This window comes from Marmota monax, unplaced genomic scaffold, assembly GCF_021218885.2.
Source record: "Marmota monax isolate L192 unplaced genomic scaffold, Marmota_monax_Labrador192_F-V1.1 WCK01_AAM20220418_F8-fsc00007, whole genome shotgun sequence".
Taxonomy (NCBI): Eukaryota; Metazoa; Chordata; class Mammalia; order Rodentia; family Sciuridae; genus Marmota; species Marmota monax.
In genome coordinates, this window is record NW_026692781.1 from 29782124 (window position 1) to 29807757 (window position 25634).

The following is a 25634-nucleotide window of genomic DNA, read 5'->3' on the forward strand; positions in this document are numbered from 1 at the left end:
TGATATGCAACTGAATTATCATTTGAAGGACTTGTAGAAATCTGTACTATACAGTAGCACTATTTATATGGATTAGAATATAAAAGAAAAAAATGCATTATTTTAGAAAATATTCTTAATATTATAGCAATTTTAGTTTATATAATTAGCTTATTTTCTGTAATTATGTCTGTTATTTTATGGAAAACATTCAGAATTGTTATCTGGAAATAAGCCTGCACTTTGATCATCTCTTGAGTTGCAATACACATAAAATTACTTCCAGGTATGAGCTGAGTTGGCTCCTGGCCTTCTGTTAGTGTGGTCAGTGGAGTCTCGAAAAGAACTGCGGCTGATCTGAACACAGGAAGAAGGTTAAGAAGCAGACGAGGAAGAAGGGTCAGAGGAAATCCCCTCCTCCCCTTACATTAATATCCACGTGATGGAAAAGAAATTCACCATCAGTGGGTATTTATGCCAACTTCTCAAACTAAAATAAAATACTCAACAGAAAAGCTCTACAAGCCAGGATGAATTCATTTCCTCCAATTTTCATCTTCTTTTGGATTTAAACTAATATTCTACTTTTAATACATTTTCTTCATTATGATGAATAGAAATGAAAACAAAGAGAATGATCCTGGACTTTGAAGAAACAGCTGGGCTTCCATGTAAACATCCCAGCCCTGGCTGGTTGTGTGGCAATTATTCCATGATTCATTTGGCTTTACTCTTAATATTTGGACCCTGATTTCTAAACAAAGGAACTGAAAAACTATGAAATAAAATTAAACAAGCTCTTAAGACTAAGGAATGAAATACAACTTATACTTATTTTAGAGATATATATTATTCCTACAAAATTTTAAAGAAAATTTACAGCATTCTGCCATTGCTGAGCATGATATAAAAGAATCTTCACAGTCTGGCCTCTGCCTATGGGTTCATACTTCACTCTTATGCTATCTTTTGTGCAGCTTGCTTTGGCATGTCAGAACTACTGTAAGTTTCTGACCCTGCCACTCTGTCAGGCCACTAGGCCTTCATTTCCTTCTCTGCCTAGTAAATCATCCCTTTCTCTGTGCTGTACCTACTCCCACCAGTGCCCTAGTCAGACTATGTTATAGTTATTTCTTTATATGTCTGTCTTGATTGTTAGACTGAGAATTCCTTAAGGGCAAACAAACAAAGAAATAAACAAAAAACAACAACAACAAAAAAACTACCTTATTCATGTCTTTCTGTGTCTATGTTCCTTGAATCACTATGTTAAATTGGAAATAGTGTTTGTTAGGGCAATTTAGAGGCAAAAATATTACATAAAAGGGGGAAAGAAATCAATGTGAACTAGTGCAAATGAAAAACATTAGGTTAGGGAATTCAGGAACAATTCAGGTTATTCAGACCTTGCAGGAGAGAGGCAAAATAGAAAAAACAGCAGTGATGTGGAATTGTTTTTCATTCTTTTGATCTTGGAAGTGAGGGTGGTCAAGAACATGGTGAGGATCCAGAGTTAAAAAGTAATGTTCACAGGCTGGGGCTGTAGCTCAGTGGTAGAGCACTTGTTTCGCAGGTGTGAGACCCTGAATTCGATCCTCAGCACCATATAAAAATAAAGATATTGTGTCCATCTACAACTAAAAAAAAAGTCATGTTCACTCTAGTTCAACTTTATGTTCCTTATGTTAATTATATTACAATGAGAAAAAACATATTGCTAATGAAGTAAAAAGTATGGTGGCACACACCTGTAATCCCAGCGGCTTGGGAGACTAAGGCAAGAGGATCTTGAGATCAAGCCAGCCTCAGCAATGGCGAGGCACTAAGCAACTCAGTGAGACCCTGCCTTTAAATAATAAACAAAAAAAGGCTGTGGATGTGGCTCAGTGGCTGAGTGCCTCTGGGTTCAATCCCTGGTTACCCTTCCCCCTGAAAAAAAGAGTCATGAGAGGTGAAGCTGCATGGGATTTAATTGGCTCTATGTTGGAGTGAAATTCAGAGAGACATTTGGGACAGGATTGTGCTACAGACAAAGAATAATTCAATGAAGAAGAACAGTGTGGCTTTTATCAAAAGGGTTCTTTTGAGCTTGTGGGCTTGGGAAACTTCTGGGTACGGCTGGCCTTGCTTCTCTGGCTGACTTGGTAGCATTCACTGTTAGGTCACATGTTGCCTCACCTAGTTGACTTTGGCATTATTGCTTGGGAGGAAAACCCAGATATCAAGAACTCAGAGCTGGGAATCTACTCTCCTGGAGGTATAGGTTAGAGTTCAGAGCAATTTAGGCAGTTTGATGCTCTGTATGTTCTCTGTAATCTTCCTTGCCATCATCCCAGAAAGTGGAGTAATATGGGAGCCAGCACAAAAAGAGTAGCTAATGGGCTCACAGAGGCACTTATGTTGTTCCTATACAAAGAATATTTGAAATGTTTCAGTTTTTGTATTTTCACCACCTGCTCAGCAGTTAATTCTACTATTTTAGTTTTATAGTTCTACATTAAAGATTATATGTCATCTGGATTGTGGTGGTTGTACAATAGGTGGATGTATTTAATGTCACCAAACTATACACATAAAAGTAGTTAAGATGGTATATCTTACATCATGTATATTTTACCATTATAAAAAAGATTACATGTCAAAGATTTTTATTTTATGTATGTTTAATACATAACACATATTCATATATATGTCTCTGTGTGTGTATGTATGTGTGTGTGTGTGTGTATATATATATATATATATATATATATATATATATATTTTTTTTTTTTTTTTTATTGGGAATTGAACCTAAGGGTCTCAATCACTGAGCCACACCCCAGCCCTTTTTTAAAAAGATCTTTTTTTGGTTGTCAACGGACCTTTATTTTTTATTTACATGCAGTGTTGAGAATTGAACCTAGTGCTCCACAAATGTTAGGCAAGCGCTCCATCACTGAGCCACAACCCCAGCCACCACCACCACCACCTCTGCCCTTTTTTATATTGTATTTAGAGACAGGGTCTTGCTGAGTTGCTTACGCCTTGCTAAGTTGCTGAGGCTGCTCTGAAGTTGAGATCCTCCTGCCTCTGCCTCCTGAGCCACTGGGATTACAGGCATGCACCACTGTGCCCGGCTAAGATTTCCTTTGTTATTAAGAATGAATAATATTCCATTTTATGTATATACTGCATTTTGGTTTTTTATTTGTCCATCAAATGATAGTTGGGTTGCTTCCACCTCTTGGCTACTGTGAATAATGTTGCTATGGACATGGGTATCTCTTTGAGATACTGCTTTGGATTCTTTTTACATAAATACCAAGAAATGAGATTGCTGGATTTTCTCTCTGTTTTATTCTAGGAATTTCATAGTTTTAGGTCTTACTTTTAGGGCAAAGATTTTTTTTAACTTTTGGTTTTCAACTTGGAGAGGCCAATAAGTAGCTACTTGTCATCCCAAATCCAGTTCATCTAAATCTGATTACTTTTACCATGCCACTCAAGTTTGACCCCAACAAACCAAATCATGTTCTTGAGGTGCACCCACAGCAAAGTTGGTAACATGTTTATCCTGGCCTCCACAAGTGGGCCCCTATGTCTGTCTCTTAAAAAAAGTTAGTGACATTGCCAAGGCAACCAGTGACTGGAAGGGTCTACTACAGTGAAACTGACCACTCTGAACAAACACAGTGATAGCACTTTTTGCTTCTGTCCTGATCATCACAACTTTCCAGGAATGGTCCAAAAACAAAAAGAAAGATAAAAACATTAAACATAACAAACATATCACTTTTGGTGAGATTATTAGTATTGTACCAATCTTTTAGTCAGACAGAAAACTCTCTGGAACCATTAAAGAGATACTGCTTTGTTCCACTTAACTGGAAAGCAGACTACTGGCAACCTAAAAAATCTAGCACTCATAACCACCACTCACCTAAAAAAAAAAAAAGTTCTCAAAAATCCCATGCACTTTTCCCATAAGAAAGACATGGAGCCACCTCCCCTAGTAGCTCTTTCAACAGAGCATGTGTTACAGAGGTGGTGTTTTCCAAACTTCAGTCTGTGGAGTACACTTTTATGATTTTGACCATATTTGAATACCACCATATCCTTAGCTTTCCCTTTTAATTTTCATATTAAGAAAAATAAAGTTATTCCAAAAAGAATTCCTATAATCATAGAACACTTATTTACCATAAGTAGCAAGTTGTCTTACAAATAAATACAATGAAAACTTATTATATTTAGACGCTGTTATCTGTGAGCACAGATCTACTATTTGTTGAAATGGAAAATTAGCTATTAGAGAGGTGTTAAAGATTTATCAACTGATTGGAAGACTTAAAAAAATTAAAAAGGGCACACTTTTCTGTGTATGATCCATTGTTATTTAATTCTGTTTCTGAGCATGTGACCTAAGATCATCTCACGTCCAATGCCAAGTTATTTGGTGGAGGCTTTGTGACCCATTTGATTAGAAGTAGCAAGAACACAATGATAACAGCAAAATGGACAGATGACACCAGAAGGAATAAAATGAATTCCAAAACTAGATAAGGAAAATATAAGAACATTTTAAATCAGGGACCACTTTAAAGAGCTTTACAGTTATCATTAGCCCATATTGATAATGACAATGAACCCCACCTCCATTTCAGAACTGTTTTCAGAGGCCAAGCTATGTAACATGTTAAAAATAATCACTAAGAAGACAGCTATAACAGAGTAAAATTGGTGCTTAAAGAGGTTCCTGTTCAGGTAGAGAACGTACTTGTGAGGAATACCTCATCTCTGGGGATGTCAGTTAAATTCTGTGTCAATGGAATTAAATCCAACATTTCTGGTCTAATTAATCTACATCCTCTTGTACTCTCCATAAAGTAAGGGTATTATCTTAAGTTTCAATATAAAGGAAATGTGAACACAGTAAACATACATATGCACACACACAGGAGTTGTTTCAGGAGGAATTACACATAGAAATCCAGAAAAGCTATAAAAGGAGAAAAAAATGTATATCAATACTAATAAACATTTTAACATAAGCTAATTTAAAACCATATTCCTTTTGGGCTCACTGCTTTTCATCAATTATTCAATAATTTCAAGTGTACAAGTTCTCCTATCTGGACATCTGGGTCTTTTGATAAATCTTTAACTGCAGTACAGAGATGACAATGGTTATGGTAAGTACTTTAAAAATACTTAAGAGACCAGTTAAATAAAAAATTGGATGTAATATTAATTACATCAATTAATTAACAGGTCCAGAGTGCTCTTGGAGCAGTGGTTTAGGGTATAGAGTCCAAGATCAGACCACCTGGATTCATATCCTAACTCTGCCTAACGGCTATTTCATTCCTGTGTACCTCAGTTTCTTCAACTGCAAAATGAGAATGATAGAAAAAAAAATCCACCTTATATGTTTTTTAGGATAATTAAAAAAACTAACATTTGTTCCTAGAAAGTGTCTGGCATGTAGAAATTGCTATAGTAATTGCTTTATTAAATAAGGTCCTCCTTATTTAATAAGGCAGCACATTATTCTTTCTTCCTTTTTTTTTTTCCAGATGTGATCTATTTTATTTATTTATTTTTTATGTGGTGCTGAGGATCAAACCTAGGGCCTCGTGCTAGGCGAGTGCTCTACCCCTGAGCCACAACCCTGGCCCACATTATTCTTTCTTTCTTTTTCTTTTTTTTTTTTTTTGAGAGAGAGAGAGAATTTTTTAATATTTATTTTTTAATATCAGTGGACACAACATCTTTGTATGTGGTGCTGAGGATCAAACCCAGGCCGCATGCATACCAGGCAAGCGCGCTACTGCTTGAGCCACATCCCCAGCCCTGCCCACATTATTCTTTGTTTAGAGTATTAGGCTCTGGAGGCAAATTATCTGGGTTTGAGTTCTGATTATGTCATTTACTAGGCATATGATTTAGAACACATTACTGTATTTCTCTGAAACCAATATGAATAATTTTACTGATTTTATAGAGTTGTTATGATAGTAATTACCAAACAGGAGCCCAAGGCCTGGCACAAAGCAAAGTTCAGCAATATCCTCATCTGTTGACCCAGATCTGATACTTCCAAATGAATCCCTTAGAAATAAGTTATTGGTAAGTTTAAGACAAATTTGCAGGAAAAATATGATTGTAGGGATTTGGATTGTTCTTTTAGATACACATGACAGTAGTATGTATTTTGACACTTATACATATATGGAGTATAACTTCATTTTTTTGTGATGCTGGAATCGAACCCAGGGCCTTGTCCATGAAAAGCAAGCTCTCTATCAACTGAGCCATATCCCTAGCCCTAACTTCCCATTCTTGTAGTTGTAGATGATATGGAGCTACACTAGTTGTGTATTCATATATGAACATAGGAAAATATAAGCTACTATATAAATTATGTAGAAAATTTTTTTTCTACTGTCTTTCTTATTCCTATGCCCCCTCTCTAGGGATCTGGACTTATTCTAAAAACATAGCCTGCAGAACAGAATCTGTATGGAGGTCCCTCCCTAACTCACACTCCAGGTTAGGGGTCCCTCACTCCTGTTCTAGATCTCAGGTTCCTAACTCACACTCTAAATTAGAGGTCTCTAATTCACAGTGATCTACTGTGATGAGTCTTGTACTGAATTGCCCATGGATACCAGGATGACAAAAAAAGGCAGTTATGCTGGAATTCTGGGGAACACTCAAGGCCTCTTCCAAAGAGTGCAGCTGCCCCAGATCAGTGCTACAATCAAGGGTGTTGAATTCTTAGAAAAGTCCTCAAATTTAGATTCTTATGTACTGTCTCCCAATTTTTTAAAGGGACAATTAATCCAAATAATTTAACACTGTCAACTTTGAGACCTTTCTGATGTCTGAATACTGCTATGAGTTGTTGGTTTGTGAGTTCTGCTGAGTCACCCCAGGGATCTCCATATCAGAGCCTGCCCAGATCCAGGTAAGCCTCCTAAACCATCTTTGACAGTGGTTATCCTCCTAGCACTCCAGAAAAAGTGATCCAATTCTTTCTCAGAATGGGTAGGAGTAGGAAGATGGTGGAGAGTTTGAGGTTCATTTTATTAACAAGCTGTCTTCCTTATAGGGACATTGCTGTAAACAAGAGACATTGGGGACTTGCTATAAAAAGGCCATTACCATTCAAGAAAGGTAAACCCAGGAGCAACAGCAAAGAGCAATAACAAATGTGGGAATTTTGTTGAAAATTTTTTCATATAATCCTCCAGAGTTTTAATGCTGAAATAAGACTGGAAGGCTGTTAGGGAGTCATTCACACCTGATTCATCTTACAACTGTGAGGAAAGGGAGAGCTGTGCATACAGAGTGAGCAATTTTCATCAGCGCTCATTAGAGTAAGTAATTATGTCTCCATGATAGGCTCAGTGTTTGAGGCCAGTCTTTGATTCGATGTCCTTTTACTGGGGCAGTGAGATCAACAGGTCTATTACTTTCTAAACACAGGAAATTAAAGGGGTGGTGGTGGCTGTTTTGGCTAGAATTTTAACAGTATAGGCAGTTTGCAGCAGCTGCAAGCCTTCTTGCTCTTTTTAGATCCCCACACCAGCAGTTCTTTCTTGATATCTTTGGGAGCAGGAATAAATGGTCCTTTTATAGCTTTAATGGGTGTGGCTGGTTACTGTTACATTAGTGCTATGTAATTTGTAAAACTTTATTATATCTTATAGGGCTATTGTAATTGCTATTACAGGCTACTTTGCAGTCATTTTGAAAACTGTACAAATGCAAAGTGGATTTTTATTTAAAATGAAATATGCTTTCATTTATCCTTATAGTTTCTTTTATTTTTTGGTACTCAACCACTGAGCCACATCCCCAGCCCTATTTTATATTTTATTTAGAGACAGGGTCTCACTGAGTTGCTTAGTGCCTCACTGTTGCTGAGGCTGGCTTTGAACTCTCAATCTTCCTGCCTCAGCCTCTTGAGCCCCTGGGATTACAAGCATGTACCACTGTGCCTAGCTTATCCTTATAGTTTCTAAAATAAAATATCCATAGACTTTTTTTATGCTTCTTTGCTTAAAAGTTTCATAGACAAAGATCACAATTTAAAAATAGAAACACATTCCAGTATAAAGCTAAGAACTTGTTCAATGCTAAAAGTTTTGCTTTGATGTTGTAACTATGAAAATAGTCCAAGACATACATATTTATTTTCATCAGCTCACCTCTGAAGATTGGTACGTTTTTTGAAATATTTATAAAACATTGTTTCCTTAAATAAATTGTGCAGACACTAACCAGCAATTTTACCACTTCTAAAAAACAGAATAGACTTTTAATTTCAATGTTATCTCTAGCAATTATAGTAAAAAGGAAACTCAGGAAAAGAGAGATAAGGTAACTTGCCCAAATTTCTAGTAAGTTGTGAGGCTGCAATTGAACCCAGACAGAACGACGTGAGAGCCAGTGCACTCTAGCCTACAGGAAAAGAAAACTTCATTGATTTGATTGTTTCAGAATTTGTGAAAATTCAGACAAACTGGGCAACAGCTTTTAGACTAGGATAAATTTTTAAGCCATTTAATGTATGGATATTAAAAAGTATCTGATTTATTTGTCAAATGTTTAAATAATCTGGAAATATAAGCTACTATATAAATAACATCTCAATTGCATTATCTTTTGTTTTCAATGAAAGCTTCCATCTTTGTAATTGTTCATTAATATATATATGTGCTTTAATTTTTTTTTTTTCAGTACTGGGGACTGAACCCAGGGGAGCTCTACCACTGAGCTATATAACCAATCCTTTTAAAATTTTGTTTTGAGACAGGGTTCTCTTTAAGTTGCTCAGGCTGGTCTCTAACTTGCAATTCTCCTGCCTCAGTCTCCCAAGTTGCTAGAATTATAAGTGTGTGCCACCATTCCCTGCCAATATATTTAACTGAAGTAATATAATTACAGTTTTAAAATATGGTAAAACTCTATTGAACTATACAGTTCATTACTACAGGCAGATACACAACACATCAACTTAGGACTGTCTTGAACTCTTGCAGCCTTATGTGCCACTGCTTTCTCCTGCATATGCTGCACTCCTCTCTGTTGTAGACGCAGTTTCCAGAGACCATAGAATTTCCTCTTACTTCTGGGTGTGTGTTTGTACATCTTTTCTTTCAGCCTTGTCCCTTTTTTTTAAATCCTTTTTTGAGGGGGAGAATTGAGGGGTGATAGAAATTTAACATACAAAAGGGAATAAAGCATGCTTAAATCTACCAACACTTGGGTACCCATCATCCATTAAAAAATTAGAATGTTCAGGCATGGTGGTGCATGCCTGTAATCCCAGCCACTCAAGAGGCTGAGGCAAAGGATTGTGAGTTCAAAGCCAGCCTCAGCAAAAGTGAGGCACTAAGCAACTCAGTGAGACTCTGTCTCTAAAATAAAGTACAAAATAGGGTTGGGTACACTGCTCAGTGGTTAAGTGTCTCTGAGTTCAATCCCTGGTACCTGGTACCCCCCACCCCCCCAAAATTAGAACGTGGCCAGCACACTGTAAGCCTCCTACTTCACTCTTTTCAATCACAATCCCCTTTCCCTTTGCACTCCCTTGACTTTCAATGGTAATCACTTCCTTCTTGTTCTTTTTAGTTTACTACCCAAGAATGCATCCCTAACCACTTTACAGTTCAGTTTGCTGATTTTTGTACTTCTGGGGATCAATACAAGGCCTTGAGCATACTAGGCAAGTATTCTACCACTGAAAAACTGGGGTTTTGAGCTTCATATGAGAGAGGTCATACAGTGTATACTTTTATGTCTTCTTCACTCAACATCATGCTGTGAGCGTTACCTTGTGGAGTTTGTGTAGTTGTAGTTCCTTCATTTTCATTGCAGCATCGCAGGGGTCAACAACCTATGGCCCACAGCTTGTTTGGTTATGTATCATCATGGCTGCTCTAGCATGACAACAGCAGTGTTGAGTAGTTGTGAGTGAGACCACGTGGCTCAAAGAGCCTAAAATATTTAAAATCTATCCCTTTATAGAACACTTTACTGACTTCTGAAGTACAGTGTTTCCTTTTGTGAGTATGCCACAATTTCTTTTTCTATTCTCTTGTTCTTGTTATTCTGAGTTGTTCACACTTTCGGGTTATTACAGATAATACTTCTGTGGCCATCTTTGTATGTGACTCATGCTATACATGTGCACACATTTCTTCTGGGCATATCTTTATCCAGGTAGATGAAGTCAAATGTTATGTTTTTCAAAATGGTTATAACAGTTTACCAACACTTGTTGCTGATAGTCTTTCTAAATTTCAGGTATTTTGGATGATTTGTAGTGGTATCTTGCTGTGGGTTTAACATGCATTTTCTTGATTGTTAATGAGGTCAGAATTTCAAATGCCTGTTGCCTACTTGGACTTTCCATTTTGTCTGCCCAAGTTCCTTGTCCATTTTCCTGTTGGGCTTTTTCTTTATTGACTTATATTTTTTATACTCTGCATACAAGCCTTTGTCTGAGTCCCACTCATTCTTTACTTCCCAGATGAGGTGATACTTCTCAGGCCAAGGTGCTCTTCTTCATACTACTTCAGCTTGTATCCCAAGGTATAGTGTGCATTGTCTCTGCACATGCACTTAGCAGTTGCCCTCACTAGGATGCTCCTAGGATGTAGATTCCTAGAGGGCAGGGACTAGGCTTTATTTTAGCACAGGAAGTGCTCAATGTTTATTTATTTAAAAAAAAAAAAGAAGAAATGTCCATCTAGATATAAGAAACATAGGAAAAAACCCCAATGTACTGTAGATAGCTAATGGAAATGTATATGTATTATTTCCCAGCATTATTTTTTAAAAAATGTTTTTTTAGACATTGATGGGCCTTTATTTTGTTCATTTATTTACATGGGGTGCTGAGAATTAAACCCAGAACCTTACACATGCTGGGCAAGTGTTCTACCATTGAGCCACAACCCCAGTTCCTTCCAGCATCATTTTTTAAAGTGTGTCAACTGTGCATTGTTATTACAGGTTCCTTCCTCTCTCAGTGCAGAATGGAATCTTTCTCTCCTACAATAGTCTGGATTTGTGAGTTTTGTTATTTTTCTCAACCAAAACATCTTACCATTTCAGACATAATGGAACATCTTAGTTTTTTTTTTTTTCCATCTGGAAGAAAGGTGACTAGGCACCATAACAGGGATTATGTTGACACTTAGTTGAATCAGTCATTTTTATTATTAATTTCTTCTTTTGTAGCACTTTAGTTTTGAAAATTCTTTGACTGCTTGAGGAAATGACCAAGAACTTATTAGATTGACACACACATTTTTCTTTTTAACCTTCATTTAGGATCTTTTATTCATTCCTTGTTGATTTTTTTAATGCATTTCTCTGCATTTTTTTTCTTCATCTTTCTTGAAAGTTCTCTAGCATTTAAAATTATTGATTATTTGCATTATAAAACCCTCCCTTTCCTTATGTTCTCTGGTACTGCACAGTCCTGCTTGTTTTCACTCTGTCATGTTTACTGAGTTGTTCTTTTTTATGGCTATGTCCAAACAGCCCAAGACAACTGTGCTCTGCCCACATTCCCTCTCTTGAAGACTTGATTTTAATCCCTCATTGAAACGGCCACCTCTGCAGGGATGTTCCACTGCTGCCTCAGATTTGACATGCCTGCAATGGAACTGTATCCTTTGATTACATGCTTGACTCCCTTTGGGATCTCTCTCTTGCTGAAAGAGGCATCAGTATTTCCATATATACTGGGCTCAGAACCAGGAAGTTACCCTGGGTTCCTCATTCTTTCTGGCCCTTCATATCTAGCCAGTCACTGGCTAAGTTCCTCTTTTATAACATCTGTTGTATATTCTCCTTGCATTCCATCCTTATCATTGCCCCTCACCTGTGGGTTTTTATCACCATTAGTGTTGGGCACTACAAGCAGTCTTTTAACTTTTCTCCTTGTCTCCATCTCTCTCCACTGCAAGTCCAACATTGGAGTTTAAACATCTCTGCACCTATTGACTACTCATTCAAAAAAGCTTTGTAATTATTTATTCTTCATATAATTGAATTTAATCAATGCAGAACTCCTTCCAAACTCCATTTATGTCCAATCTTATTTTTTGCCTCTTTATTTAAAAAATATTTTTTGGTTGTAGTTGGACACAATACATACATTTATTTATTTATTTATGGTGCTGAGGATAGAACCCATCACCTAGCATGTGCTAGGCGAGCACTCTACCGCTGAGCCACAACCCCAGCCCCTTATTTTTTGCTTCTTTCCTACAAAGCCTTCTTTAGGTCATTGCTCTGTGTGCTCGCCCTTGACCATACACCAACCTCTTAATTTTTTTTCCTTCTTATCTAAGCCTTACTTTTTCTTCAAGGGTCAGTAAAGTCCTAACTCAAGTTGCAACTGGTCCTATTCAAAATTGATTTCTCTTTTAACTGATACTTATTGTACCATATCATTTTCTCTAATGTGTACTTTATAATTTTTCATTCATTCATTCATCCAACAGCCACTGCTATGTGCCAAACACAGTACTAGAAACAGAGAATATAAAGATGGGCAAAATATAGTTCCTGCCCTTGAAGAGTTCATAATTTCGTTTGGTTTGGCCAAATAGAATAAAAAAAAATCTGCAGGAAGAAACTGTCTTATTCCTTTTTGTATTTCCAATGTTAATCAGTCTCTTCTACAGTATATATACATAATATGTACTTATTGCTATTAATAATGTCAATGAAAGACAAATATTTTCTTCTTCTAGCAGTAATGCAGCAAGCTAGCAAAGTTTACTTCATATTTGTATTAGAAATTCAAATAAGAAAGCTGCCACCTGTCCTTCTGATGAGTTTTTAGTGTTATAGAAACTCTATTCATAAAGCTATAAATGGTCTTAAAAACTCTTCAAGCTATTATTATTCAGATTGTTTTCCTGGATTGTACATGAATCATGTGCAAAGTTAACTTTTCATTGAGAAATTCTATAGTAACATATACACACATTACATGCTAACACACATCTATAGGTATATTGTAAGAAATCTCTAGATAACTTATAATTTTCACTGATAAGCAGGAGTAAAAAACTGTTCATGAATTGTTACCTTATCATAATGTAACAAACTTGCTACAGTTAGTAAAAGAGCCCAGATTCAGGACCCATGGAACTACAACTTCAGAACCTTGTATGCCTTGTATGATTATGTTATTATTTCTCCTGTGGCAATGTAAATAAATTGTTGGAAGACCAAAAAGAACAAAGAAAATGAAAGAGGAAGGCAGAGAAAATGAGGGGGAGAGAGGGAGAGGGAGAAAGGGAGGAAGGGAGAGAGAGAGAGAGCAAGAGAGAACTCAAGAGATCTAGAGTAGCAAGAGGGAGCAATAGTGAAGAGACTAAGAGGTGTAAGTTGTTTTGTGGGTGGAGCTTTGAAGGTGAGGGTAGAGGGTAGAGAGTGACAAGTGAGTTCATTGGTAATATAGGGGATAATTTTGAAATATTCTGCATTATAGTGAAAATAACATTTGAAGTTCATATTCCACCATGGAAACTTCTTGTAAGATAATTTGAAATGTATTTGTAAAGTTGTGGTGGAAGAGGGAGCATAAAATGGAAAATAAATAAGTTGTTCCAGATAATGACAGCCAAGACAACACAACATAGGGTACTGGAAATTTTTAAAGGATTTCCTCCTGTACCCATGGGCTTTTTATTTTTATTTTTATTATTTGTGTGTGTGTGGTACTGGGATTAAACCCAGGAAGACTTTACCATTGAACCACATCCCTAGTTTTTTTATTTTAATTTTTTATTGTGAGACAGGGTCTCACCAAGTTTCCAAGGCTAGCCTCCAACTTGTTGATCCTTCTGCCTCAGTGAGTAGGCTTGCTTTATCGTGCTGGGCCCCATTGGCATTTTATTCTCTGTCTCATGGCCTCTGTTTGGAAAAAAATGAGGAAAATAATGTAAGAGACAGGCTCATTGTGACCACACACAGCTGTCACCAGGCCATTTTGTCTCTTCAAAGGTTGCTCATTGCATGGTGACCTCAGACAGGCAGGAGGTGCCACTCTTTACTACCACTTTGAGCAATCATGGGACAGAATTGTCAGGGCCAAACAGAAGGCTAGCATATTTTAATTCACTCTGATTCACTCCTGTATACACTGGATTTTGGCAGGTGGCAGAGATAAAAAAAAAAAAAAGAAGAGAGAGAGAGAGAGAGAGAGAGAGAGAGAGAGAGAGAGAGAGAGAGAAAATCAGGTAAACTATGATCTGGGCTGGTGCTGGGGTGCTGGCTTCTGAAGCAAAGGCAATGGCAAAGACCAAAACAACCAACCAAACAACCAAATAAGCCAAAACAAAAACATATGGAAGAATTGGAGAGAAATGGGGTACCAGGAGACTAGGCGCCTGTACCAAATAGGAACCAGATGCAACTTTAAAATATGTGCCCGCGGTATGAGTTAACATTTGCCCACTATGCCTATACCTACACTTTACGGTGGAATACTCTATTACCTTCTCCAAACACCTACCATGGAAGGTGGAAATTATATTCCTTTCACAAATTAAAGAGCTTCTGACAGAACAAAACCAAAATGATTTTTGAATGAAACTATAGATCTTCCTAATTCAAGGATGATTGCATTTATATAAATTTGTTTGAGATGTTAACATTGTTGAAAATAAATGAATCCAAAAAAAATTCAAGTTACAGAAAGCCTTAGGATCCTGGAATGGATTGTGCTGTGAATCTTAAAGAGCAGATCAAAATGACTGGCCTAAATTTTATGAATAGATTCAAGGTTAAGGGGGGTATATGTTTGTGTCCTATGATTGACAAGGAAAAGAAATGGAATAAATAGTACCATGTTACAAATATTTTCTCAAATTGTGATATTTTAAAAAGTACAGAAAAAAATATAATTGTTTGGTTACTTCTCTGATTATTACTATCATCTTAATCAATTTAAAACTCTCAATTAAAAGAAAATTAAGAATACTAATTTTTTTCTTTTGGTAGCCTTAACTTTAAATAAAATTAGGCATGTGAACATATATAGATTTTGGGTTTTGTGTATGTCCCTGGAATGGAATTTGTTTGCTGGCCAGCTCAATTTTTGACAAAGAAAAATGGCCTGTTCTTGCTTCTTGCACAAAGATGCACTGTTTCCAGAGCAAACCAAAAAAAAAAAAAAGGATTTGCGTAAGTTGAAAAAAATCTTAAAATAATATCCAACCAATAATTTAGTTAGTATAAACTTTCTATTAATTGATAAAATTTATGATTTCTGAGAATTAAAATTATAACTTTATAATAAGAACTTAAAATACTAGTATTTGGAAATCTTAACTGCAAACAAGTTACTCTAAATCTCATTCTTAGTACCCCATAATTAAAGGTACAGTTCTTTTTAAAAGGTGTTTTGTTCATGCAGTTGTACAGTACTCAAAGTTTCCAAAAGAAATGAGGCAAAGTATTTGTGAAGTCGAGCTGCCTCGGTCCCTTCCACAGAGCTGCCATCTGGGCTTGTTTATTTGTGTTTCCAACTTTCTGGAACAGAGAGTTTCTCTGTTAGCGACAGAGCAGTGAGCAAAGGAAGTGTCTTATAGAAGACTCTCCTTTTTCCTCTTTTTTCTATAGTTTCAAACTTTAGTCTGGTCAAAAATATCAAATGAGTAATATAATCACAAAATTCAACCCAGTTGGCAACTTCAGAATTGTCTAAGCAAATCATCTTGCACAATTTGATACAAGCAATATTGCCTACATGTCACCGTCTTGTGCCTTTCAAACCTTTTTCAAAACACAAGCTGTCATTAAGGATATATAGCTACTCAGCCTGGAAACCCAATGTTGTTCATCAATCTGTCCACAAATAAGTATTTGATTTAAAAATGAAAGTAGCATTTCCAAGCAGTTTTCCTAATTTTGGAAAGTACATATGAGCCATGTTACAAAAACAAACAACCAAAACAACACACAAATCTTTCCAAACGAAATGAAAAAACAAACAGCATTATTGTTAAATCTAATTATGAAGAAAAGCTTAAGAATTTATAAGTCAACATTTTAAAAAATTAGTAGTCTCTTAGTTTTAAAACATTTAATAAATTAAATAGAAGCAAAAGTACCTTGTAAAGTAAAATCCAGCAATACATATTCGTAAGCAAATTCTGTCTTTGTTTCCACTTGCGGTCTCTTCAGGGTAGAAAATATTTTTCCAGGGCTGCTATCATCAGGGTCTTCTAGCTTCCTAAGTCCGCACCCCATGGCAAAGTCTGTAAGGAATTAAATTGCAGGAAAGGGGAGGGAGAACAACAAATTCTGTTGTTTAAGCTGCAAAAAGAAAGTTACAGACTTAACTGCTTTGATTTGATTTTCAGCAAAACCATAGACACCGGAAAAAAAAGGTTGGGGTCCAAAGAAAGGAGTTGAAGACTGACTTTTTCTATCCATTTTTCTGTAAAGTCACTGAGCCCATGATTAAGCTACAGCTCTGGGAGGCTGGGCTTGATGTTAGTGAAACATGCAAGCTGCTACAACTTAGTAGAGAATTTCCATGCCACGTCAATTTACAGCCAGCCAGCCCCCCTACCAGAGTTCTGTCGCTCAGGGCACCAACAGTGCTTTGTCTATCCCAGTTGGCTGGATGATAAAAGAGGTGTCCCAAAACCGGAAATAAAAAGGCAAAAGCGCAACTCAGATGTAATTATCTACAAGTTAAAGACATATTCAGACACAGTAGCATCCAATTCTTTTTGTTTTCTTTCTTCCCTCTGTCTTGTGCCCACCCTCCTTCCTCCCTGCTACTATTGAGAGAGGGAGAGAGAGGGAGAGGGGTGGAGAGGGAGAGAGAGAGAGAGAGAGAGAGAGAGAGAGAGAGAAAGGGGGAAAAAAACTGGATTCTCAACATGGTTGGAAACAAAAATCATTTCCAGAAAGGAAGTCAGCTTTATGAGAAAACCGTTTCTGGAGTCCAAAAGGAGAAAAGAAAAGTGAAGGGAAAAAAGAAGCACTTTAGTCTTTAAACAGCACTTTTAAAGATTTTTTTTTTCTAACATGTAGTTTCTTTCTGCCTGAAAAATCATATGCTGATTAAAACTGCCAAGTATAAAAAATTTACATTAAAATGTTTTCATAAAAATTTCTTAATTGCTAAAGGGAAACAGATATATGGATAATTAGTTTTCCTAACATCCTTAAATAGTTTGAAACACTCCGCTATTAGAGTACTTAAGATAATAACTGATATAACACTTCTGCAGTTTTCAAAGTATACTTAAACAAAACAAAACACTGAAACTCTGACAACCTGATCTCTTCAGTTTTATAAATTGCCATTTACTTGAGGTCAAGAACAACTTATAATGGATGATTTGTGATGAGTGTTTATTACATTTAACTATGTGCAGATCTGTTAGTATGGTACACTCATCAAAACTATAAGCCCTGGAATCAGACTGCCTGCCTGGGTTCAAATACAGCTTCAGGCCTACTACAGATGTGACCTTGGGCAAATTACTTGACCTCTTTAAATTTCAATTTTCTCTGCTCTAAACAGGCTTGTTATGAAGGCTGAGTGAGATAATCTTATCTGCTATCTTAACACTTGTCCTGGCAAATAGCACAGAATACATTTATCTATGTATGTACATTATAAAATGGGACTGGGAGTAGTAATAGGAAGGAAGTGATTCTGCCACCACTCCCATTATTTACCTGATTTCTTACAAAACAAGTCCTGATCAAAACTGAGATTCTGGAGAATATCAGTTTGAAAAGATTTTTCAATTACATTCAAGTGTACAATTGGAAACTCTCCAAAGGGGGGGACAGGCTCTTTAGTTTGTAGATCACCGTCATCTTTTGCCCCTTCTTCTGGCCAACTTGTCTTCCTGTTTTCCTCCTCAAAAATATTTTCTTTTAATATGTATTTTTTTTTAGTTGTGGTTGGACACAATACCTTTATTTTATTTATTTATATGTGGTGCTGAGGATCGAACCCAGCGCTTTGCACGAGCTAGGCGAGCGCTGTACCGCTGAGCCACAACCCCAGCCTCAAGTGTTTTTAACAGAGGAAAATTCCATACTTCTCCGTGTTTATGTATGAGCATGGTTGGTGATAAGCAAATTCTGGGTAAATGTGACTAAAAAGACAGCAGACTCTGACCCACAGTGACTCTTTTGAGTCTATTTATAGTGCTTTCATGCCTGTCTTTTTCATGTTCTCTCTTGTAGGATCTGGGCTGTGTGTGTATTCCTTTATGGCAGAAATGTAATCTTTGAAGGTTACTAGTACCTATTGAAGTGCCTAGAAGATTATTATTAATTTTAAATATAAATAATTTTAAAATTTCTTTTTTTGGAGACATTAAAGAAATCCAATAATTTACCATAATATTATACTATCTTAGGATAAGTGATTTGTGCATACAATGTTTTTTTTATGTTATATAATTATATAATATAAACTTTAACAAGAATTTGTACTGGGAAGTAAATAAAAATTTGTTTAGTACCCATTTATTTATTAAGTGCCACTTTCCAGGCACTCAGTTAGATACTGGGTATATAAGATGACTAAACATGGCCCTTTGCCCTAAAGAGCCTTAGTTATATGGGGAAGACAGGCTTAGAAATAGAGAATTTAAATGTAATTTGGCAGCTGCTGAAATAGAAGTATGCATAGATTGCCTATAAGCCCAAGAAGGGGCCTCTCAGTCTAGAGGATGACGTCTGAGCTGTCTTCATGGATAAATATGTATAAGATAACGAAAGAAAGGTAGGGAGCATGTGTCCCAAGGAGAGAAAAGCAAAAGCAAAGTCATGAATCATAAAAACAGCATGGCATGTCTAAGGAACATGAAGCAGTTAAGAAGTACTAGAATGTAAAATGTGAAGAAAATAGAACAGGCTGTAAAGGAGAAAAGGGCCTAAGCTGTAATGGAGGTTTTTATGCTATACACAGGGAATTTGTACTTTATTTCATAAGTTAAAAAAAAGGGAGTAAAATAATTCAGTGGAATAAGCAAATGAGTTTGGAGTAGGCATGTAATATCAATTTGCATCTTAGATACATGATTGGGGCTGCTTTGAGGAAGATGCTTTTAATTGGAGCAAGAAGGAGGGAGTGAATCAGGATGGTTATGCAGTATCCAGTTAAGAGCAGATAACCAGGGGCTAGGATTGTAGCTAGTGGTGGAGTGCCTGCCTTGCACATGTGAGGTTCGATCCTTAGCACCACACCACATATAAATAAATAAATAAATAAATAAATAAATAAATAAATAAATAAAGGCACTGTATCCATTCAGTCAGTTGCCTGCCACTCTTATATCCAATCATTACAACAATTGTCCCCATATAAAATCTTTTACCAATGATGTTTCCCCACTTTTGTAATTAGGATAAATTTTTGAAATAAATGTCTTCTAACATTGGTTACTTTTTAAAAAAAAAACATTTATTTTTTAGTTGTAGTTGAACATAGTACCTTTATTTTATTTATTTATTTTTATGTGGTACTGAGGATTGAACCCAGGGCCTTGCATGTGCCAGGCGAGCACTCCACTGCTGAGCCACAACCCCAGCCCAACATTGGTTACTTTTTTGTATTGAATTATATTTGCTGACAACAGTGGATTTCAGGGACAATTTTCAGTTCTGTGTCACAAATGGGAATTCCCAGGTACAAAAGCTGGGTCTGATGGATTATCAATTCTTGTCTATGTGGCTAGAAACAATTAAAGTGTATTATTGATTTTTGTTCATGTTATAGTAGACACTTAGTCCCTGAATTAATGAATGACAATTATGAAAATGTAGTACAACATTATGATAGTTAGGAGGCAAGTTTGGACCATCTGAATTCACTGAAATCTTGAAGCTTCTAAGAGATAATTATCTATCATCTAACCCATTCTCTACAGAGAGAAACTTTTGCATAATAGTAATTTTAAAATCCAACCTATTTTATGTGTTCCTGCTCAAAGAAGTATATTCAACAAAAATCTGAATGTTTTTGGAGCACCTACTATATACGAAAGAACTGCAAGGAACAAAGATGAAAAGCCACATTTTATGCTCTCCAGAATTTATAAGCTGGCAAACACTAAGTTTTAACTATTCGATGTAGTGTTTCACATTTCCAAAGAAGTTGATGGCTTATTGAAAACATTATTTATTGGGACTGGGTTGTAGCTCAGTGGTGGAGCGCTTGCCTCTCATGTATGAGGCACTGGGTTCAATTCTCAGCACTGCATATAAACAAATAAGTAAATAAAGGTCCATTAATAACTAATAAAATACTTAAAAGAAAATATTATTTATGTATTCTTTCTCTAATAATTAGAAAAGCTACAATCACCATCCACTAAGAGTTGTATAGACTAATACTTGTATTTTGACATTATTTTTTCTATAGTCTGGCTTCTCAGCCTAACACACTGAAAAATTTTTATGGCTTTGTAATTTTCAATGTCCAGCTGATGCAATAAATTTTTTTCCTGTTTGGTGCTGGGGATTGAATCCAAGGCCTCACACATGCTAAGCACATGCTCTACCATTGAGCTAAATCCTTGGCCAATAGTCTTTTCTTTACAAAATTGACTATTTAAAAAAATAATAATAAATTTGTTTTTTATGTGGTGCTAAGGATAGAACCTGGTGTCTCACGCGTGCTACTACTCTACCAGTGGTACTACTCTACCACTGACCTACAACCCCAGACCCCAAATTGACAATTTTCAACTGCTTATTCTTCTAGACAGTAGTTTACAAGGTGCTTATGGCAGAGCCTTTTGTTTTAAAGAAATGAAAAGAGAGGGATCTTTGAGCAGGCAGGGTTGTGGGTTGTGCTCTGTTATCTAACAGAACAATTTAGCTTTTTTTTTTTTTAATATTTATTTTTTAATTTTCAGCGGGCACAACATCTTTGTATGTGGTGCTGAGGATCGAACCCGGGCCGCATGCATGCCAGGCGAGCGCGCTACCGCTTGAGCCACATCCCCAGCCCACAATTTAGCTTTTATCAATTTCATACATCAGTAATAATTTTAAAAAACATGATTTTCAGAAAATGACACCATTTACATTATAAACTATTTGTTTTCTAGGAATAAATCTACTGAAATGTTAAGCCAGACTAGTATTTTAAAAATTATAAAACTTTACTGAACAGAACAAAAGGATAGTTTCTAATTTTAATATAGTTAAAAAGGACATTCATGGTCATTTTTTTTTTATAATTTAATGTTGTAAATATGTCAGTCTCCCTTGCCCTTAACAGCTGTCATTGATCTATAGATTTAATGCAATGATTACCTAAAACCCAACAAGTCTTTTGTATGGAACTTTTCAAGTTGATTTTAATATTTTATGTGGAAGATAAAAAGTCAAGAAAGAATATTGTAAAGACTAAGAAGAAGAAATTAGTTTTGTATATGTTAATATTTAGTAAAAAGCTATACCAATTTAAAGTTATTTTTAAACAAAGCTCAGAAAAATTAGCAATACAATAGAATAAAGAGCCTGGAAACAAACTGATGTATGGGAATTTTCCATTCAATGGAGGTGACATGGCAGATCAGTGGAGAAAATGGAACTGGGACAGCTCGTTAGCCATGTGGGGAAAATAATTGGATTTCTTCATCTTACCATATAAAAAAATGTCAATTCTAGGGTTTGGGGTATAGCTGAATGGTAAAATGCTTGCCTAGCATGAGAAAGACCCTGGGATCAATCACCAGCCCCCCAAACAAACAAACAAAAAGGAAAAGAAAAAAGAAAAGAGAAAAAGAGACAATTCTACATAAAAATCTTAAACATCAAAAGCAAAATGTTATAATTTTATATGAAAATATAGATGTATATTCATCTTTCCTCAGAGTACAAGAGTATCTTAAGAGGAAAATGAGGACTGGGGTTTTAGCTCTGTGGTAGAGCTCTTGCATAGCACAAGTGAGGCACTGGGTTTGATCCTCAGCATCACATAAAAACAAATAAATAAAATAAAGGTTAAATTCTTTAAAAATAGAGGAAAATGATAATCATAAAATAAGTCTAAAATTAATTGTATTAAAATTAAGAACTACTCATTAAGACTTCTTAAAGTGAAAAGATGAAATATAGCTGGGATATACTGCTTATATTTGCCAAATATCAATCAGTAAAGGAACAGTATGAACAATACATAGAGAACTCTTGCAAATAAATAAAAAAGAGAATTTATAATTTTTCTAGAAGAACTTCAAGACCATTTTAAAGAAATATATTTTGTACAAAAATAAATAAGCATGTCATAGGAACAGAAACATGTATGTTCATTAATATATGAAGAGATGTTCAACTTCAATTGCAAATCAAGGCCACAACAATACAAAATTTTTAAAAGTTGTGGTAAAATATGAAAAATATAAAACTTACCATTTTAAAATGTATAATTCAATGGCATGAAGTAGATTCACAATGTTTTGCAATGGTTATTTAGCTCCAAAACTTTTTCATCACCCCAAGAGGAAATTCCATATCCATTAAGCATTTATTCTCTCCATTATAGTTCTTCCTCAAACTGTTGCAACCTCTTATTTGCTTTCTGTCTCCATGCATTTTCTCATTCTGAATATTCCATGTAGTAGAGTCATATAACATGCAGAATTTTTGTTTGGCTTTTCTCACTTAACATTTTTTTAAAAAAGATTTATGAATATGGTATCATGTGTCAGTACTTCACTTTTTTTAATGGCAGAATAAATTTCCATTGTATGGATATCCATATTTGTTTCTCCATTTATCAGATAATGGAATTTGAGTTGATTCCACTTTTTGGCTATTGTGAACATAAGTTTCATAGTACTTTGTAGCCATTTGACTGGCAAGAATGAAGAAGCTAGACAACACCAAGCACTGAATAGATCTTTTTAAGGAAATGTTGCTAATCAGAGTGAAAATTTATTTAACCATGTTGGAAGAAAACTTCGTATTATCTTGTGAAATTGAACATTCACATCCTCTACAAGACAGCAATTTCACTCCCAGGCATATATTTAAGAGATACTTCAGCATAGAGGTACCAGGAATCACACACAAGAAAGTTAATAGCAGTACTGTTCCTAAGAGTAAAATATTTGAATCACTTGGGTTAATCAGTAGACATTTATTTTCTCTCTCTCTTATAAATTTTTAGTTGTAGATGGACAAAATACCTTTATTATTTATATGCAGTGCTGAGAATCAAACCCAGTGCCTCACACATGCTAGGCAAGTGCTCTACCATTGAGCTACAATCCCAGCCGCCCGCCCCCCCCACCCCAATACCTTTATTTTATTTATTTAGTTTTTTTTTTTTTTTTAATGTGGTGCTGGGGATTGAAGCCAGTGCCTCAAGCATGCTAAGCAAGTGCTCAGTGGAGCCACAACCCCTCCTCTCCCCACCTCTTTCTTTCTTTCTAAGGAGTTCTGTTCTACAGGAAAGAGAAAAAACGGAAATGGGGATTGAGTTTTTTTTTTTTTTTTTTTTTTTAAGGTGAGAGAACAGTAGTAAGCAGAAATATGCATGAAGCACTGGTTCAATGGAAACCTTTTTTTTTTTTTTTTTTGGCAGTAGTGGGGATTGAACCCAGGGACCTCTGCCACTGACTCATATCCCCAATCCTTCCCCTTTTTTAAACTTCTTTTTGGGGCAGGTACTGGGGATTGAAATCAGGGGCACTTAACCATTGGGCCACATCCCTAGCTCTATTTTGTATTTTATTTAGAATCAGGGTCTCACTGAGTTGAGACAGGGTCTCATTGAGTTGCTTAGGGCCTCGATAAATTGCTGAGACTAGCTTTGAACTTGTGATCGTCTTACCTCAGCCTCCCTAGTTGTTAGGATCACAGGTGTGCGCCATCAAGGGCTCCCTTCTCCACCCTTGTTTGTTTTTTGAGACAGGGTCTCAGTAAGTACCCCAGGCTGGCCTTGATTCTCCTGCCTGAGGCCTTGAATCTCAGCCTCCTGAGTCACTGGGATTATAGGTCATACACCACTGCACCCTGCCCCAGTTTAAGATTGACCTTTACTTGCCCTTCTTAAACCGCTGGATCAAATAAGAGAATATTGACTGATTATTTTTTTTGGATATTTGTTTTATCTTTGGTATAGAGAATTCTATTAGTCCATCTTCCATATCAACACAGAAATTGGTTCCAACTTCCCATATACTTTCATTCGTATAATGTATGAAGTAATCAGCTGTCAAAATGAACTATGGTTACATGCAACCACATGGATGAATTTTAGTAAGAAAGTATTGAATGAAAAAGGTGAGTTGAAGATTCATGTAATAGTATATACTTTTTTAGAATGTTTAAACACAAAATTAAATGATGTTACTTGAACATATTATATGTATGATAACATGAATGCACAAATACAGAATTCAGGACAGGGATTATTTCTCTGGGGAAGTGAGGAGCACAAGAAAATCAGTACACATGACTCACTGCTAATCTTTTAGTTTAGTGGTTCTCAGACTTTAGCACGCATCAGAATCACCTGGAGAATGCCTTGAGAATGTGGGGAACGGGGCCTAAGAATGTGCATTTCTAACCAAATTCCAGATGCTTCTAGTTTTCTGCTTTCCTGGGGAACATACTTTGAGAACCATTTCTAGTACTTCACTTTGGTTAGATTGTGGGTTCACAGGTACTCCATTCTTTTTTTTTTTTTTTTTTTTGGACTGGGGATTGAGCCCAGGGAGCTCTACCACAGCGACATCTTTTTATTTTTGAGAGTTTCACCTATGTTGCTAAGGTTGGCCTCCAACTTGCAATCCTGCTGCTCCAGTTTCACAAGTAGCTGAGATTACACGGCACCCAGTTGTTCCATCCTTTTTTTTTTTTTAAATTACATGTATATCATGAACCCCTAAGTTACATGAGGGAGCACTTGGAATGTAATTCAATGGCAAAGCCCTTGTCTAGCACTGGGTTCAATTCTCAGTACCACAAGGAAAAAAGTATCAATTAAGTGGGGAGAGGGTGTAACCCAAATATGAGAGTGTGTTATGAACTACAGACTATTACTTCAATTCTGGGCTCCTGAGGTTTCTCCTGCCCCCAAACTAGAGTCCCATTACTAGAAGCAAACTTGAAAAACACTCCTAGAAGATTATCAAGACCATTAAAAAAATATTAACAACTCCTCTTGAAAAATAAAATTGAAAATTATTATTCTTTATGTGCACAGCAGCAACATTGCAGTCAACTTCCCTGGATCTCAAGTGTCTATGGGAAGGATTTAGCAGATCAAATCTACATCTTGATTCAGCAAATACTGTTTACATAAAATATTTCTCCAACTTTTTCAGCTCTTATTCTTCCCTTATGTTCAGGTTCTGAAATAAAATTTAGATCGACTTTTCATATATCGACCAGGGCATATGCAGAGGAATGTCCTGCCTAGAAAGGGAAACAGATCCATGAGTGTAAAACCACAACTTAGAGAAGGGAGCTGAAGATATTATAACAGAAAAGAGGCTATTTTTCCTCCGACTTCCGCCAAGAAATCTACTGGCGCAGAGCCTGTGGAGGATGGCAGCGCGGGCGGGCGCTTACGGCCGAATTCCATTGGTTTTCCGGGCGGAAGCGTTTGGGCGGCTTGGCTGCGCATG

The 25634-nt window shown here is 36.2% G+C and overlaps 1 protein-coding gene across 2 annotated transcripts in view; it reads right to left on the minus strand.

The window, feature by feature from the left end:
• Positions 1-16825, minus strand: part of Rftn2 (raftlin family member 2) — a 62704-nt gene extending 45879 nt beyond the window's left edge. Inside the window, exons 1-2 of one of the 2 annotated variants that reach the window (XM_046447628.2) lie at positions 16580-16825; positions 16116-16262 (exon numbers count right to left, since the gene is read on the minus strand). In XM_046447628.2, coding sequence (XP_046303584.1) covers positions 16116-16254 — 139 coding nt within the window. In that variant the 5' untranslated portion in view covers positions 16255-16262; positions 16580-16825. The other variant, XM_046447627.2, reaches the window with a different exon arrangement.
• Between the last annotated feature and the right edge of the window lie 8809 nt (positions 16826-25634).